The sequence below is a fragment of the Eleutherodactylus coqui genome, chromosome 5 (assembly GCF_035609145.1).
Source record: "Eleutherodactylus coqui strain aEleCoq1 chromosome 5, aEleCoq1.hap1, whole genome shotgun sequence".
Lineage (NCBI taxonomy): Eukaryota > Metazoa > Chordata > Amphibia > Anura > Eleutherodactylidae > Eleutherodactylus > Eleutherodactylus coqui.
Window position 1 is genome coordinate 254,136,523 of NC_089841.1, and position 18,851 is coordinate 254,155,373.

General features: G+C 48.7%; 1 protein-coding gene across 7 annotated transcripts in view; it reads right to left on the minus strand.

The window, feature by feature from the left end:
• GATAD2A (GATA zinc finger domain containing 2A) overlaps window positions 1-18,560 on the minus strand; it is a 71,768-nt gene extending 53,208 nt beyond the window's left edge. For 6 of the 7 annotated variants that reach the window (XM_066604524.1, XM_066604519.1, XM_066604522.1 and 3 more), the window contains exon 1: window positions 18,307-18,560. In XM_066604524.1, the coding sequence (XP_066460621.1) occupies window positions 18,307-18,348 (42 nt within the window). In that variant the 5' untranslated portion in view covers window positions 18,349-18,560. Of the gene's footprint in view, window positions 1-3,752; window positions 3,882-18,306 lie in introns of those variants that run through there. The other variant, XM_066604520.1, reaches the window with a different exon arrangement.
• Between the last annotated feature and the right edge of the window lie 291 nt (window positions 18,561-18,851).

Sequence of the window (18,851 nt, forward strand, 5' to 3'; positions counted from 1 at the left end):
ATCGTTGCCACAGTGGATCTATACAGTATCTAGACAAAACAAAAAACTTGTATTGTTATGGGGTAATAAGATAGTAATGGATATTGGAGCTTTTTTCCTCTTTTGGCTGCCCAGGTACCCCATTTAAATGGGTTGTCTAGTATAGAAAACACATTTTATATACCCGATTAAGGTCCCATTCAGACAGCAGTATTCTGGTCAGTATTTGAAAGTCAAAACCAGGAAAAGAAGCTACAGAGAAAAAAGTATAATGGAGCAGTCTGCAAAGAAAGGCCAGGCCAAGCCAAGAATGGGTCCGAGATACAGTAGTACAAAGTACTGACTAGAATGCTGCAATGTGAATGGGGTTAAAAAGTTGAGGCTAAATGGAGACTTTTTGTAGCACGACTTTCCAATTTTATCAACCTGCAGAACAGGGGAATACTATAAGGTGCACGTAACTCCATGCACTCCTGTGAACTGCAGTGGTCACTTAATGGTTAAAAAACTGGAAAGCCGCACTAAAAGAGAGTCTCCATGTAGCAGGAGTAGCTTCAGGAACCTCATGTCTTGTCTGGAGTGGAGATTTGGTACAAAGTATCTTCTGGTAGACCTGTGTGGTATTACAGACAACCTGGTGATTTCAGTGGCATTATGTAGTACTTCTGTTGCTACCTTTGACCAGCATAACCTATATTATAGCACTGAAAGGTGAAGAAACAGGGAGTCCCAAGAGGTAGGTTTTGGTCCCCATGAACTTGGTGCACACACACAGCTCGACTCCTCAGAAGGCTATGTGCACCCACCTCCCACAGGGATGAATGGGGGAGTGCAAGCACAGAGCCGTCTGAAGGGAGTGAAGCTGTGCAGGCACCAAGTACATGGGCGTCTCCGTTCCCTCCGGTTTGAGCGCCATAACGCAGTTTATGCTGCTTAAAGGTGGTAACAGAGGTCCTTTACCGCATTAAGTGCTCAGTACCTAACTGTGCTCCCTGCGGGGCCCAATAGATGACTGCGGTGGCCAGCTGAGTTTAGTCGCTTGTGCTTCTCTTTAAAACACAAACACTACACTTCAAACATCCGCAGAGTGTTACACGTTAACTCAATTTTAGGGTACGCTATTGACAGATAGTTTAAAGGGGTTTTCTAAGTGGCTCCAGTGGGCAGTACCAGCATACACCAGGGGTCGGAGCAGAAGCTGCTGCTCCGACTCGTGTAGTGGCAGCACTAGTAACTGCAGGCGCAGCTCTCATTGAAATCAATGCCTGCAATTACAAGTGCTGACCACTACACAAGGGTCGGGCCAGCAGCTTCTGCTCCAACCGCCAGTGTATCCTAATACTGACAGCAGACGCTGCCTGGAAAACCCCCTTAGAAATAGGAAGAGGTAGGATCCTGTTTTAGGCTTCAATGTTTAATACTAGCTCAGTATATGCTTATGCTGTCATTTATGGCAGGAACAACATAGAAATGGCCTGCAGCTTTCATGGATCTCCAAAGATTTTACACCAATTCTTTTGAGGCTGGGCTCACATAGGCGGCTTTGGATTGCGGATACCACGATCGCCATCCATGTGATCAGTGGTAGACCGCGAGCATTAAGACGACATGCATTTTTACTCACACACGGATACGAATTGCATATTACGTGAGCAAAAGAGAAAACGCAGCATGCTCTACTCTACTGCAGATTCGGCATGGACGACCTCCATTGATGTCAATGGAGGCTGTCCAACCTGCAGGCCATACACAATTAACATTGCGTATGGGCTGCAGGTACCCGTGTCATCTCAGCAACAGCGCGGGAAATATTCAAATTGACAAAAAAAAAAAAAACACTAATGCGCATGACTGCCGGCGTGCCGCTGCAGTCATTCACAAGACAGACAGCAGGCATACAGTGTCGCCATCCAGGCTTACAACCAGATTCAGACAGCCGAATAGGCACAACACTCGGGTGAGCGCTGTAGTCCCCTTGTTGCAGCGAGGAGGGGTGTAAACTCAACAGCCTCTGCTGATAAAACCTTTTCACATATTGCTTAAACATGTCAAAAGTTTTTTTGTTTTTTTTTAACAAAGTATTTACTCTTTAAAGGGGGTTTTCTAGCTCTTAAAAAATTGATGACCCAACCATAGTATAGAGCATCAATAGCAGGTCAATGGCGGTGCAGGACCCCAACCAATCAGCTGTTAGCTGTACTGCAGTATACAGAACAGGAGGCATATACATACATTGTGCAGTAGCCTAGCGTGCCTGTAGTGTGGCTTTACATGTACAGCTCCCATTGAAGTGAATGGCTAGTGATTACCTATTCTATGGTTGGGTCATGAGTTTTTAAAAGCAGGAAAACCCCTTCAAATGCAATCTATCACCAGGTTTACACTCCCTAATCTGGGGTCAGTATAAAGTAAGGACAGACACCCTGGTTAAATATTGTGTAACTAGTTTTGCAGTAGTTATCCAAAAATCCCATTCTAATAGCTACAATGTGAGCAGAGCATGAAGTCCTTCCAATGATGTGCAGGTGCTCTGGAGTCCTCATATTTGTGAGTGAAGGGCTCCCCCTGTTGCTGATTGACACCTCCGAGGCAGACCACCCCAGCCGGGCTGCAGGTGGTCCCCGGGAGTTATGGAAATAGTTGAGTGGACTGTCTGATATAGTTTCTGTAACTCCTATAGAAGTGAGTAAGACTTACAGACATCGTAGCTGCAGCATACAGGCTGGAAATACCCCAATAGAAGTGGATTTCCAGAAGAAATAAAATTAAAATGAAGCATTTCTTGTTTCGGTCTGTACTATGGTAAAACGTATGGGCAGCTGAACGGAGACTAAAACGGACACCAATAAGGTCAATGGGGTCCCCCTTTCCTGCAGGAAGCCGGCACCCCCTGCAGATGTAAACACTGCCATAGACATGTGTATAGCACCGAGTACAGCTGTAGGGGGCCAGCAAGGAGAAAGTTAGGGAACATAAATGAATAAAGAATGAATAAGCAGGTAGTGGTCCTGTGGAGCGGAGTACAGAAGACGTATGAGAGGAGGGGAGGCAAGTTGCCGTAACCTTCTGCCTGATGCGAGGAGGAGGAGGACTCTTCTGGTGACAGTGATCAGGACACAGATGTGCATCTTGTAAGACATAAGATGGCCTGCGCTCCGCCTGGTTCACGTACAACACCTACTAGAGCGCCCCCAGCCTGCTGGTCACCAGTCCGGTGCCAGCAGTGTGCCCGGTGCACGGGCAGGAGACGGGCGCACAGCTCGCAGGGAGGCGAGGGATGGGGCAGGGGTTACCCGCGCCGAGCGATGCACTAAACTCCAGGGAAGGGGCGCAGAGCAGCCGCCCCCGGGCACCGCACCCCGCCGGGACAGCACGGGAAACTTGTGTGCACTCGGGTGTGCGGCCGCGGGGGGTGGTCGCACAAGGGGCGACGGACCCCGGTTTTCCCCGCATGAGTGCTGTAAATAGCCCGCTGCCCCCTCCCCCACCCCGGACTGTAATAATAGGATAACCGGAAAAGACAATCACGTAATCACCGGCAACTTCTCTCGCCCGCCGGACAGCGAAGGACCTACCTGACCGCGGAGCCCGGCGGACACCAGCAGGGACCGGGGCTCGGGGGATAATGAGGGCTCCGCTCCCCTCCCCCACCCGGTGAGGAGGAGCATCTGACTCATTAAATAAAATAATAAATACTACAACTTTTCCATCGGAACCCCAAAACAAGCAGATCGGAAAACTTCCCGGCCGGCGGTGGCAGCTGCCCTCCTTACCGTGTCACCGGGGCGGCAGAACGGGCCAGGCCGGCTGAGGCCTCTGTCGCCGGCTCCCTGCACACACGGCTCCCCGGTAGTCCTGGCCTCCGCTCACGTTGCCAAATAATGCGCCTCTTACACATGGAGGCTCCAGCCGCCTCCTGTGGCGCATGCGCAGCCGGCCCTTTAACCCACACTACCCCAAACAGGGCGAGGAGAGCCAGAGGGGTCTTCAAGGAAACAGCGAGTGTAGTAAGTGTGCAGAGGAAGAGGGTCTCACTGCCGCCCACCCAGAGGGACAAGCCTGTACAGCCGGAGCTGGACCTCTATACACTGCATGCCACCTATAGAGTATATACAGGAGGGCTGCACTGCTGCACATATACATTAGTATCACTGTAAAGCCAGGTTACTGCTGGCGAGTATAAGGGCACAGCAGCCCTTCCAGATGATTATTATCTGTCCTCCTCTGGTTTGTGGCGCTCTTGGCAATGAAGTGGTTAATAGTCGGACAAGGCGTTTCCACAAGGAAGTGACATCTGCTGTAATTTAAGGGTGCTTTCACACGGAATAAGTCCGCCCGGACATTTCGGCGTCACCATGTTAGCTCTATGGGACTTGAATTCCGCGCCTGTTAAAATCCGCACATCTTTAAGTTCAAAAACCGCAAGATTCAATTCCGCAGTGGGAAAAAAAAAAAGGGACGCCTTGCGGAATCGTTCTTGCGGGTTTGTAACACAATAGATTTAATTGCGCACTTAAAAGTCTGGGAAAAGATGCAAGAAATTCCACAGCTGGGGAAAAAAAGAAAAAAAAAAAAAAAAAGAAAAATCCACATTTGCAGGCCAATTCTATCCAGTGTGAAAGCACACTTTAGGAGACTAACCTGAACCCAAGTTGTCAGAGTAAGACCACGGGCTGTGTGAGAGCAGCCCAACGGTGGATTCACACGGGCGTATGTATAATTCTGTGCACATGTATTAACGGGGTGAGATGCGCTCTTGCCTTGTGTTTTTTTGCCTATTAGAAGTCTTTTTACTCCTGTAAATATGCAGCGTATTTACGCACAAAAACCGCTCTCAACTGGACACTTCAACCCAAGTGCATTACTGTAGAAAGCCTTTAGGGGGCCCCATCCAAGCCATTCAGAGAACACAGTTTATAAGGAGTTGATCCCTGCATATTACTATACTGCCCCATGCAGCACACCGGCACAAACATCCAACCCCATCTAGAAGCTTGGCTCTGCCGCCTGCAGTCTACTTGCTCCTGTGCAGATCCCGCGGCATCACCCATATTACTACTGCAGATACATGATATTGCCACTTTACACACACCTGCTTTTTTTTATTTTTATTTTTTTACAGTTGGAGCATCATTGTATGGAAGTTAGACACCGACCCCAGACTGCAGCATAGACTCTAGTGAGCGAGTTTTCTGTGAATGAGCTTCAGTAAGTATCCACCTTCGAATGGGAAGAAACAAGTAATCTGAGCGAGACATGGTCATCACTACTAGACTATTTCAAAAACTGCCAGTTCTGCATCAAGAACATTCGAAGAATGGTGTGATTGAGGAAAAACCTCCAACCAAAGGGGTTCTTGTGGACGTAAATAACTAACATAAAAATTAGTTACAGGAGGATGTCAAGAACTCGTCTGACAATGAGGCGGTGCAGAGTCAAGCAGATTGCAGCCAGTTACAACACGGACAGTCCAACCAAAGTTGTAACAGGCCTTAGTACAGATGGGCTGTAGCATCAGGTGACCAGTTCCAGTGGCATTGCCATCTTAAAGGGGAAGCTGCCATAACAGATTACCTCTACCATCTGAGCTAGGCATGTAATAGTGCTGATAATGAGATTGCCATATTGCTCTATACCGTTATACCTGCCCCGGTATCTTTACAATCCTCTTGACGTTTCCTGCGCAGTATTAAAAGTAGGCAAAAAGAACCACATTTTCTCGGCCCAGCCAACACACTACTAGCTGGGTGTCTCTAATAAAGTGCCCATCTAGTATATATTTTAGTAAGTGATCTGAAGGCAGTCGGTAAGACTCCCAATATCCTTCCTGTATAGCTGGGGGCGCGTTATTCCTCTGAACACTTCAGCTGCTGCAGAAACTCTGATGAGAAAATGGGAACTTCTTGCCCATTTACTAACAGAGTGCTATGGGATATAGGTTTCAAAAAGGTCTGAAGGAGTTGTATTTGTTTTGATGCAACTGGGGAAGGCTATTAAAGCATCGACTCAGTAAGCACTGCAGCTGCTGAAGAACCTCTTAAAGAAATACAGAGCACTATGCATCAGTAATTCTTAGGTTTTGTAGAAAGTTCCTTCTCCAATTTTAAAGCGATTAGCCTTTTGTAGGAAGAGATGGGTAGTGCATTATGTATAATAGTCAGATAGTGCCATAAGGGCTTATTCTGGCGAGTGATATTCTCACACGAGTTTTGTGCAATGCGTACAGAAAACAAACGTTGCTCATGGGTATGACCCTACTGAAGAGAATGGGGTTCATATTTGTGCACCTCGCAACACACACATCTTGTGCGATTTCTTGGCCACGTGAAAGCAGACTGATGTTTATCCAATTACTAGGTACTTACATGTTTACAGAAGAGTAGTAGTGATGTGCGCACACAAGTACTCTTCAAAATATCTAGAATTTTGTTCAAAAGTGTAAGCTTGTCATAAGCTAAAGTAATGTGGAAAGGGTTAATGTGGGTAGGGGCCTAATCCTAAAACAAACATCCCATAAGGGCATACTGCATGAATAGAGGGGTCCTGCAATCAAATCCCTCTTATTTACCAATACAGGTAAACCTGCAGCAATGTCACCGTAATAGAGCACTAAACGCTACACCGCTTGGTACAGATGACATACAAAAAAAATAAATGTACCGTATTTTCCGGCGTATAAGACGACTTTTTATCCCAGGAAAATCTTCTCCAAAGTTGGGGGTAGTCTTATACGCTGCTCCCCTCCCGTGGTGCTGCTTCAGGCTGTCACTCCCTCCTTCACACCTACAGAGCTTCGCTTTCTGGATGCGGAGCTTGAATGCCCAGCCTCCAGAAAGCAGATGCTCTGATTGGCTAACTCAGCGCAGCGTCAGCCAATGAAAGCTGACGCTGGGTTAACCAATTACAGCCATTCAGTGGCATCATTGAATGGCTGTGATTGGCTGACGCCACATTGAGTTAGCCAATCAGAGCTTTAGCTTTCAAGCCCCGCCTCCAGAGAGCAATGCTCTGTCAGCATGGAGTGACAGCCTGCAACAGCGCTGCGGAAGGGAAGTATTGATTTTTTTCTACAGCGTATTCCCGGCGTATAAGGCGACAGCTGGGGGTTGTCTTATACGCCCAGTCATCTTATACACTGGAAAATACGGTAATACTTTTGAAATTCAGACTTGTGGGTCATCTGTAACAGTTGCAGGTTGTTGCAGATTTTCTCCATTATGGAAAGGTCAAACTCTGCAAGACGACCAGGACAAGTTTGCAATAGAAATGGATACAATGCAAATATTGGGTAGGTTCTCACTTTTTTTTTTTTTAGTGAAAAACATTTTTTGGTGGCCTTTCTTGCAAGGCAAAATACACTTCAGGGCTCACTCACATGAGTCTGCGTATTTCTTGCATGCATAATACACTGTTAAAAGCCCATTGATTTACATTGGACTATTCAGAACTGTATATTACATGCTTAAAAACAAAACAAAACCGCATGTCCTATCTTGGTGCGTAATACACATCATCATACCCTGCTGCATAAAATATGCAGTTATTACACGTTATATGCATATTTGCTCATACTGCGCAATACGCAGGCCAAATACGCCAAGTCCTTACTCCTAATGTATCGCACCACAAATTTTCTGCCCACAAATCCAGTTGGGAATTCTGCAGAGTTTCCATCACATCCTAACAGGGGTCCCTATTTAACGTCATCTGTGTCACAGCAGGTGCATGTTATAGGGATTGTTTCATCCAGGAAAAAAAAAAGCATAGTTTATTGTTAAATCCAGCCCATAATTATAATTTTTTGTATTTACTCAGTCCTGCCTCTCCATCTGCTCCACTGGGTACGTGGAGGGATCCCTGGTGTGGTGGTTGGCTGCCTCTAAAGCTGCTCTGCCTTCTCTGATGTCAGGAGAGATGCTGATCAAGTGGTGAGTGTGAGACAGCGTTACTGCAGAGAAGCGAGACTGAGTAGTTGTCACCATCTTGGAACATGTGGGACACTTTCACAGTTGGAATTTGGTCGCAGCACATAGCCGAATCTGCCGCCATGGAAATCTGCACCAAAACCTGCATGTCTAAATGTGGATTTTGCTGTAGAAGTTTCCTATGTGTTGCGGCTAAATTCCGCCCATCTGAGTGTCCTCGGTGAATGTTCACAGTGTATTTTCTGTACAGATCCTTTCACCAAATGTGTGGTAGATTTGCACTTCTGTTTGCAGCAGATCAGCCTTTTCAATAGGCAAACCCATGTGGATCTGGAGTAGAATCGACCTTGAAATGTCACTTTGGTGCACACAGATTTGAGATCTGTACTGTGCTTCATGCCAAGGATTGAAATCCACAGCCTAGGTAGGCATGCTGTGCCTTTAGAATCCATAGTGTTTCAGAGACGCTGTGGATTCAATGCACGGTGTGAAGGAGCTTTCTGAAATCCTCTCCACGTGGCTTGCACTATAAGGGCCTCATGTCCACGGGCAGAAGAAGAATTAAAATCCGCAGCGGATTTTAACTCTTCTCCTGCCCGCGGATCCGCATCCCATAGGGATGCATTGACCATGCATGCGCGGGGCACGCAACCGACGTGCCCTGCGCTTCCGCCGGGCCGAAGAAAGATCTGGCCGCGACGGAGAGAAGATGAAGCCGCGGCGAAGGGAAGATCCGGAGCGGGCGAGAGGTGAGTTAATTCTTATTTTTAGGCCTCATGTTCGCGGGGCAGGAGGGACCCGCTGCGGATTCTCCATGGAGAATCCGTAGCGGGCCTGATTTTCCCCGTGGACAAGAGGCCTACGACCACCTGTCCACGGGCATGATTTCGCCGGCAGTAAATCGCTGGCGAATCACGCAGTCTGAAGTGTTGCTATGGAAAGCGCAGGTCCCGTGTTCACGAGCAGAGAATCATTGCGATTCTCTGCTCACGGCTGGCAAGTCGCAGCATGCTCAGATAGGCTGACAGTGGAGAACCGTCCGCTGGCTCCTGCTCCCCAGCGGTGGAGACCTGCCGCGGGATACCGCAACGCCCCTGGACAGGGGCCTAAGGCTAAATCTTGCGGTTTTCCCACAGCGAAAAAAACCACGAGATTTCCGCTGGGAAAGCGCAGCTTCAAGACCAGCGACACTTAGCTGTGGGTTTTAGAGCGGCCTGGCCACATGCTTTTCTGGTGCGGCCAACGCTCCCATAAAAGTAGAGCACAGTAACAATATGGGGGGGGGGGGGGGGGGGGGGGGAATAGACGACATGCTCCGGCCGGGGAATCCGTGCTGCAGCGCCGGCTAATGCCGTCCCGTGTGAAGGCGGCCTTAGTGACACGTCCACATATCACAACTTATCCACCAGTCTGCTGTACCAAGGGGTAGTGCTGGTGGAAAGTCTAGTTCCCTCAACCGTGGCAATCAATGCAGCATCTTCAATACGAAAGGAGCTTCTGAGGGGAAAACCCTTCACAGAAGATATCCTCTATGAACACACTGCAAATACCTAGCTGTGCGCACAAGAGAGGAATAGGTGTTGGATGGACCTCAACTTCTCTTTATAATGACACTTCAAGCAAATCTTCAAGTTTGAAAGTCTTTTTGGGACCTTTCACACCGACAGACTTGCTTCATAGGATACGTTGAAATTAGATGTCCTGCGGAAAGAGCCGAACCAAAATCCACACGCCCAACATGCGGATTTCGATGTGGAGTTAGGCCGAGTTCTCACGGGATGAAAATCCCGCGGCTTGGCCACACTGAAAAACCACAAGATTTCTGCAGGATAAGCGCAGCTTCAAAACTCAAGTCTGGGGGTTTTTTAAAGCAGCTTCTGCATCTCCAGAATCTCCGGAAATTAAAAAAAGAAGTGACATGCCATGTCTTTCTCCGCACAGCCTGTCAGTTTCAGTGCGGCTTGGCCACAGAACGTAGACGAGATTTTTGCATGCCGCGAATTTACCGGGATTCTCCGCGGTCAGCCTATCTGTCAGATAGGCTGACGGCAGAGATCCATACCTGCCAGCTCCTGCTTCCAGGTGGCGGTATGCCGTTGCGGATCTCCGCCGCCGGATACCGCAACACCCGTGGACAGCCTTAGATGGGACGAATATTGGGCCACCGATGCCCAAGACGCGTTCCTGCATACACTCGCTCCCGTGCAGTCACACAGGAGCGGGTATCGTTGGCTCTCTGACAAAGTGGCCAGCAGCAAGAAGTGAAATCTCCCCCAGCCGCCCCAGCCCCCTGCTAGCCGCTCTGTCAGAAGGCCAGTAATACTCGCTCCTACATAACAGCATGGGAGCGAGTATGAGGGGGATGAGTGCCTGGCGTAGTTTGCTAATCCCTTAACCATTGGGACCCCCACTCATCGCAATTATCACCTATTCTGTGGATAAGGGATGACTTATTGTGAGAAGACAACCTATAAGAAACTACTTATAGCTTCAGAACTAGTCACTTAGTTTTGAAAAGTGGCAAGAAAAGCAAGTTTGACCTAAAACTGGCAAGGCCGATAACTTTCCAATATATTTGAGCTAGGAATACATGGCGACTTATCCACAAGAGATGGCTGTGTAGATATGCAACCAATACCTGCAGAGGTTAGATTTGTGTGACCTGCAGGTCACGGCCACTTGCACCGCAGCCCAGTTGACCTCAATGAGTGTGCAAGGCTGCACTATCACACGGCAATCTTGTCACACGACCTCTGCCAGAGCAAATAGGATTATGGGGTGCATCAACAGAGGTATAGTGTGACGAGAAGGCCGTCAGACCTCACATGGAATATGGTGTACGGTTTTGGGCACTAGAACTCAAGGAGGATATATCAGAGCTTGAGTAGGTAACTAAAGGAATAAATAGAATAAGCGGACTACAATACCCAGAGAGGATATCAAAATTGGGAGTTTAGAAAAAAAAAAAAAGAAGAGCCAAAAGGTGATCAAATAACAATTTATAAATATATTGTGAGAGATCTCTGTATGGTCCCCCATTGCCCATTTATACCCAGGACTGTAACAAGGGGGTACTCTACATCTGGATTAAAGAAGGTTTCTACACTGACATAAGAGGGGGATCTTTACTGTAAGATCAGTGAGACTATGGAACTCTCTCCCTGAGGACATGGTGATTGAGAACTCACTATGGCCTGCCTGTCCACAGGCGTTGCAAAGTCCCGCGGCGAATCTCAGCCGCGGGAGCAGGAGTCAGACGAATCTTCGCGGTCAGCCTATCTGACAGATAGGCTGACCACAGAGAATCACAGCAATTCACAGCATGCTGCGATTTGCTGTCTGCGAGCGGAGAAATCGCAATGATTCTCCGCTCGTGGACAGGGGCCGGTGCTTTCCATAGCAACACTATGGAAAGCTTCAGGCTGCGCGATTCACCAGCGATTTACTCCCTGTGGAATCACGCCCGTGGACAGGGGGCCTAAAAGAATATAAGAGCAATATAATATTATATTAAATCACTGATTAGTTCAGAAGGGTCGGAGATTTAGGACATTAGGATCTGCTTAAACCAAACGATCTATCATTTGAATGACCCATCAACGTCAGTTCATTCGTTCGCTCTTCTGCAGCCTGTTTATAAAAGGCAGATAAATCGTTGGCTCATTCAAATGAGAAATCATTCACATTCGCTGTACAAGTGAGAATGACTGAATGAGCTATATTTAAACCGAACGATTATTGAACGACCCAACGATGATCCCTAAGCCTGCAGAAACGATCGTTGGCTGCATTCACTGAATGAACGATAATCGTTCCGTGTAAAAGGGCCTTTATTCTCATTGCCAGTTTGGAGTTGGAAAGGAATTTTTTTCCTAAAGCCTCCCGGAGTTTTTTTGCCTTCCTCTGGAGCAACATTGCAGGATATTAGGCTGAACTGGATGGTCGGATGTATTTTTTTCCATACATGCACTTTAAACGTTGCACCTGACATTCTCAGGCATAAATTGCGTTGGACATCGTGTGCCGTCTGATGTACTGACCACAGCACATTGACCTGCACTATTCTCATCTGAAAATCAGACACTCCAATCCCCCCCCCCCGCCCCCGCTTACTCAAAGTATCAATCCAAGTGAAAAATCCCGTGTGCATACACCCGTCCAAAAGAATGGGGGCCATTTTCTTTCAAATTGAATGGAAAAGTAGTCCATGTGCATGCACCCTTAGGGGAGGCTCACACGAACAGGTTAGATTCCACATGCAGGAGGCCCACAGAGGATTCCAACTGTGAGCCCAACCGGTGACCCTGCGTATGGCACTTACCTGTATTGTGGATGACCGGATGCTTGTAGGTGGTCATGCGCAGTACAGGGTTTTGGTTTGCATTTCCCATGCCGTTAATGTTAATTGCATATGGGCTGTGGGTCAGACGCCTCCACTGACATCAATTAAAGCCATCCGTACGGATTTCCATGGTATAATAGAGCATGCTGTGGTTTTACTTCTGCTCGTGGTATACACAATTCACGTCCGCGAATGTGAAGGGGGGGGGGAAAAAATTTGCAAATGCACGCCTCTTAATGCCTGCGTTGTACCGTGGAAGGTCTGCGTGGACACCAATCACAGAATCCACAATACAAATTCAGTCTTACACCCCATGCATCCATAAGCTGCTCTCAAGTGTTCAGAAACCGTGCCATTTTACCGCAATTGTAATGCGACATTTTTGAAAACATTACAGTGTAATGTAAGTCAGTGTACTGCGGTTAGCATGGCCTTTGTAACGCCGGAGGTAAGAAGCGTCCTGTGTGAGAGCGGCCTTATTGCTATTATACCCAAACAGGCGTGCAAGTTTTAGGGCAAATCTACTCCTGCTCACAGCAGGATTACATTTCATATTCAGATGACCCAAATTGCGCCAAATTCTTAAGAGGCATAGGCTTTTCTACTCCAGCAAATGGCAGTTTGGCTGGAATAAAAAGGTCGGTCTTTAAAAGGAAGCACATCATGTCCTCGGAGCCCTATAAACTAAAGTAATGGACTCGGGACACGGACCGCAGAGTACGGGGACACGACTTTCAATCACTCGCACCCAGGAATACTGCACTCTGTACGTGCAGTGGACTCCGCTCATTGTTTGCATGCACTCATGCACACAGTCCTCATTGAGGACAGCATGTGCACAGGAGGAAGAAGTTATAATATGCACACCGAGAGCCAGCTTCCTGGGTGGAGAGCGATGAAACAGTGAGACAGGCGAGTACGACAGTCACATCCCTGGACTAGGCAGCACTTGTCCTATGAGCCCATATGACCCAACACTGTCCCTTTAATATCTGGCCCCATTGATGCAAAATACCAGCATGTGATAGTTCCAGCAGGTTGGAATTTCTACTGACTGTTGTGCAGGTTACGATGTAGTAGCATGACGTTCTGACCTTACGTTGTGCTGACTATAAAAGGTTGGCCATTTCTTCTCTTTCGGGCTTCACACAACTACCCTGGTTATGGGAACCATTCTATCAATTGGTTAATTTATATATGCAAGTTCTCTCTCGCAGCAATGATGTGAAATAGAAAAGTCGCAGCGTGTGCAATTCAACAGAAAACCTGCTCATTATTTCCTATGGGCACATTTTAAAGGATTGCCTTGGACTTCCATGCACACAGGAGGGCAAGTGTTACATTTTCCTATTAAGGAAGCATGCAATTTTCATGCGCGGGAAAAAACGTTGCACTCTTGGCCACTCTCACACGATCCCAGCAAGGCGCCGCGATTTTACTTTCGTTTTCAGAGGCAGTTGCTGCCTCCGACAGCGGCTTTTAGCACAACCCATCATTGCCGATGTGCGCTGAACACAGAAAATAGAGCAGACAGCGCTCAAAAATCATGCCGCTGGAAAGCGCAGCATTCAAGCACGTCTGTGAGGCTCCATTAAAATCAATGAGCGCGTTATACCGCAGCGGTCAAAATTCCACAGTAATTGCGGAGAAAAAAGGATTTGCAAGACTGGCCTTTGGCAAAATGTCTGGTTTAAGAGTGCAATACTGCTTAAAGATTCCGGGACCAATAATCGCCCGTGTAACTACAACCTTTATCATGACAACCCATTGATAAATGTCTTAAGGCCCATTTAGGCAACGATTATCGCTCAAAAGCCGTCTTTTGAACGAGAATCGTGTCTAAATGCACTGACATCGTGCAGTTTTCGTTAGCCGTCGCTGATCATTCGCTTCCATCATGCTGAAAGATCAGCAATCCGTTATCAGGAATTCACAGTGGGATACAGATGATACTATTGTTTCAGCTGTATCCTGCCCCCTGAACACCGGCAGAGTATGAAAAACAGAGCGGTCCAGCTGTGTTCTTCATACCCCCTTGGAGCACACAACTGTATACCAGCTAAGGGCTCCATGAACAGCCAGGCTTTGAAGAACACAGCAATCCAGCTGTGTTCTTCATATCCAGCTTGGAGCGCACAGCTGTATACCAACTGAGCGCTCCGTGAACAGAAGGCTTTTATTGAAGTCAATGGAAACCATCGGACCCATGGCCTATCAGCAATTGACATTGCCAATTGATGCGGGTACTTGCATCATTGCTTAGCGAGGTGCGGGAAAAACTAAAGTCTGAAGAAAAAAATAAAAATCTGCATTGCGCATGACCGATGGCGGGCGTCCGTGATCATCCGCAGTACAGGAAAACAAGGTACACAGGGACGGCAGCCAGGTCAGACGGATTTTGCTGCAGGCTCCCCCATGCGGAATCCAACCTGTCCGTGTGAGACCGGCCTTAGTTTAAGGAGTTCCAAGATGTGCCCTTTACCTGCGCCCATGCCCGCTAGTCCTGTCTGCTATGTGCATGGCACTTTATAGATCCATCTCCTATATAATATCGCATTATTTGGGCTGTTACATTCTCTCTCACGGAGTCATACTAAACCTACATCGGTCATGTTTTTTTCCCTTTGAAGTCCTAGAAGCCGCTCGATAACAAGTAGTGATGTAGCGCCTGAAGGATGGCAACAATGTGTCACAACAGTCACTTGTCTGACTAATAAGCGTTACCAAACACTTGGGAATCCAGCTATGAGCAGATCGTGCATGTACTTACGGTAGTTCTAGATCACCTTTAATGTGTTTGGGCTCCTTCAGACGAGCGGATACGCACGCTTTAGCGTAATGTATTTGCGCTACGAACAAGGCGCATTTTAATGTACTCTTGCGCACACAGGGCATGTTTACATGGGCGCGGGACACCCCCACACCCGGCTTTAAAAGGTCGTCTACCCTATTGGGGTCCACAGTGCGCACCTTAGTACAGCTTTCTTTGCGCTATGAACGAGCCTTCTTTTCGCGCATATTACTGTATTTTTCTGCCGGCAGTGCATGGGTCATTTGTGCGCGACGAGCAAAAACAATTGAAAATGGCATATTAGTTGCTCATGTGTTATTTTTCCAGCGGAGTTGCGCAGTGTTCCACGCATCTCCTTGCGGTTTTGAACTCCACATTGACTTCTATGGGGCTTTTTGGTACACAAATACGCAAAAAATAGAGCAAGTTTTATTTTTTGAACGATGAGGAATGCGTGTGCAAAAATAGCAGAGGAGAAAAATCAATGGGCTCTTCGCTCTGCGTTTTACGTGCGCAAATAGAGCCGTGTGAAAGATCCCTTCTACAAAAGGTTAAGGGCGGCTTCACAGGGGCGTAAGCACAATTGCCCATGCCTTAGCACAACTTTTTTGCGCTATGAATAAGGCTTTTTTGTGGGCGTATCCACTTATTTTTCTGCGCACAGGGCATGTCCACTTGTGCGCGGCAAACGAACGCAACGATTAAAACAGTCAATATGTTCAAAAGTATTCTCTCTCTAGAGGAATTACACAGCATTTTACGCATATCCTCGCGTATTCTGCTTGAATTTGCGCACCGCCACCCCTGACTTCTATGGAGACCATTGCTGCACACACAGAAGGAGAGCATGAGCTATCTTTTTTTGCGCGGCCGAAGATGAGCACACAAAATTTGCGCATATGAACAAACCCATTGAGATCAATCGGTTTTATTCACTGCGTACCGCGTGTCTGAAGGAGCTACAACTTCTCCCGAAAACTTGTATCTTCATATCTAAAATTGGCACAGTATAATATATAGTGAAACCGGCGAGAAGTTCTCTACTGCCCCCCCAATACATATAAGACTAAACTCTAGTCAAACGGGCATTTACAGAAGTGCAGACGCTAAATACTTGATGTAAGATCTGCTAAAGGTATCCCGAATGACATGAAGTATTACACGTGGGGGGGGGGGGGGGGGAACGACAGTCACAGGTCCCCAAAACATGGCAGACAACGCTTCTCAGCAGTAAAGGGGTCATGAGCCGGGCTGTGGCGGAAGTACGGAGCATCAGCTGCCAGGAACATCCTCCGTGACTGTTTGTACAGAAGCCACCTAGCTGTACAGTAAGCACATTAACCCTTCTGACAGACGTCACTGACTGCAGCCATTTTACAAGTATCCGGCCGTGCCAACCCCCATTTAACAGCTCCACCGCCAATTAGTGGTGACTAGTATTTATCCCTGAGCCGGCTGCACCACCCTGCCCGCTCCCAGCGCCGCCGCACACTGGGGACGGCCACAAGTGCTACACTTAGGGAACAACTTCTTGCTACAATGTAACAACTCGGAGGTGATTATAGCAGCTTTCTGGGAGGCTCTTAGCAAACCAATGGCCTCTGTGTGGGGTCAGCAGGGGGGCGGGAGGGGCTCTGACCCCAACATACATAACAATAGGAGACCCCACACTGTAGGACGGGGCTCATCCCCATGGCACGATTTACTGGCAATCCACAAATTCCACCTCATCGGGGTTCGTTCACGCGGGCGGTCGCGCATTTGGTTGTGTAAATGCGCTGTGTATTTACGTGAACGAAAAAAAATTTGCTCACGCCGACATATGTCACACTTCTGCGCACAAATACGCCGCATACTTGCCAGCGCCAAAAATACGCAGAAGGGCCCAAGTATTTTTTGCGCCATTACACGGCTTCCTACATATCTGTATTAGCCAATTCGCTTTAATTACGCAATGCCGGCGCAATAAGCACCAATACCAGCGGCGCACTCATGAGATCATGGAAAATACAGGATCCGCTCCCGCGAACGAACCCACGGAGACCAACAGCCTCAAAATCACTGCGCATGACGCACGCAAAAACTACACGGATAAAGGGCTGCGCGCAGACGCTCGTGGCAGGGCCGTAACCACGCAGCGCGTTCTGCGCACATTCTTCCTAACACGTGTCATAGTGCATAGCAGTCGGAGATTCAGCGGTCTCATTCACAGCTGCACATTTTTCCGGTCAGGTGAAAACAAACAAACAAAAAAAAAAACTACGTTTTTATATTGGGGCGAATTAAAGGGGTTGTCCCGAGGCAGCAAGTGGGTCTGTACACTTCTGCATGGCCATAATAATGCACTTTGTAATGTACATTGTGCATTAATTATGAGCCATGCAGAAGTTATAAAAAGTTTTATACTTACCTGCTCCGTTGCTGGCGTCCTCGTCTCCATGGTGCCGACTAATTTTCGCCCTCCGATGGCCAAATTAGCCGCGCTTGCGCAGTCCGGGTCTTCTGCAGTCTTCTATGGGGCTCCGTGTAGCTCCGTGTAGCTCCGCCCCGTCACGTGCCGATTCCAGCCAATCAGGAGGCTGGAATCGGCAATGGACCGCACAGAAGAGCTGCGGTCCACGGAGGAAGAGGCCATCTTCAGCGGTGAGTAGAGAAGTCACCGGAGCGCGGGGATTCAGGTAAGCGCTCCGGTGAGCTTTCTTTACCTCCCTGCATCGGGGTTGTCTCGCGCCGAACGGGGGGGGGGTTGAAAAAAAAAAAAACCCGTTTCGGCGCGGGACAACCCCTTTAAGCCCACTAAAAAATTAATGGAATTTTGCACTTTTTTCCCACAATAAATACGCTGCGTATTTTTGTGCTCAAAAAGCCTGCTTTTGGGCAAAAAAAACCCCACAAGGCGAGCGAGTATTGTGGCTACAGCATGTGAACGCACCCCTGGGGAAGGACAACTGTCAGCCCCCCTGAGAAGTGAGGGTCACCACCCGGAGGGCCCCTAGCGGACCCCCACTAGAGTGCAAGCTCTTCGACCAAGGGCAGGAACTATGGCTGCCCCGCCGTGACCCGCCTAGGTGGAGGCCTCGGCACAGGCTGGACGGACTAATGACTACGTACTAATCCCCGGAGCCCCGGGGGGACGCGGCCCTCTGCCGAGCAGCCGGCTCACCCGTCCCGGGACGGCCGCCGGGGTAAAGGTGCGGCAATGCCCCGTCAGCACCGTCCACATTACTAGGTGCCGCGGCCGCCGCGGCGATCACCCCTTCCGCGCTCACCTCAGCGGGGGGACCTGGCTCCTCCCCCGAGTCCGGCCGCATGAAGGACTCCGTGCTTGAGCCTGGGGTGGCCTCGGCCACCAGAGCCGGGACCTCTATGGTGGCGGGGAACGCCGTCTCGTCGACCGTAAACTCCTCCAGCCGGGGAAGGCGCACTCCGACCAGCCGAAATTACCGCTTTAAAGCCGGCTTCATGGTTGCTAGGCAGAAAACTGCACCGGCGCCACGCTTCCGTGTAGCTGCTGTGTGACTGACAGGAAAGAGAACCAACCAGCGCCGGCGGAGGGGAGGTAAGCGCGTGGAGCTACGGCACTGAGTGCTGGAGCCTCGTACTGGGCGGCGACTGCTGACGAATTAGAATATTCCTCGCTGGTGACGCCGGAAGCCCCGCCCACTTCTGCGCTCCACTCTGGAGTCGTAGTACCACTCTGCTGGGAGGAGCTTCAACGGCATTTATGTGCTTCCCAATTAGAAAAATTCCAGTGCAGCGCTCTCATCCAATGAGAAAGGGGAGGTGCGGTGACGTCAGGCTTCCTAGTTGTGGT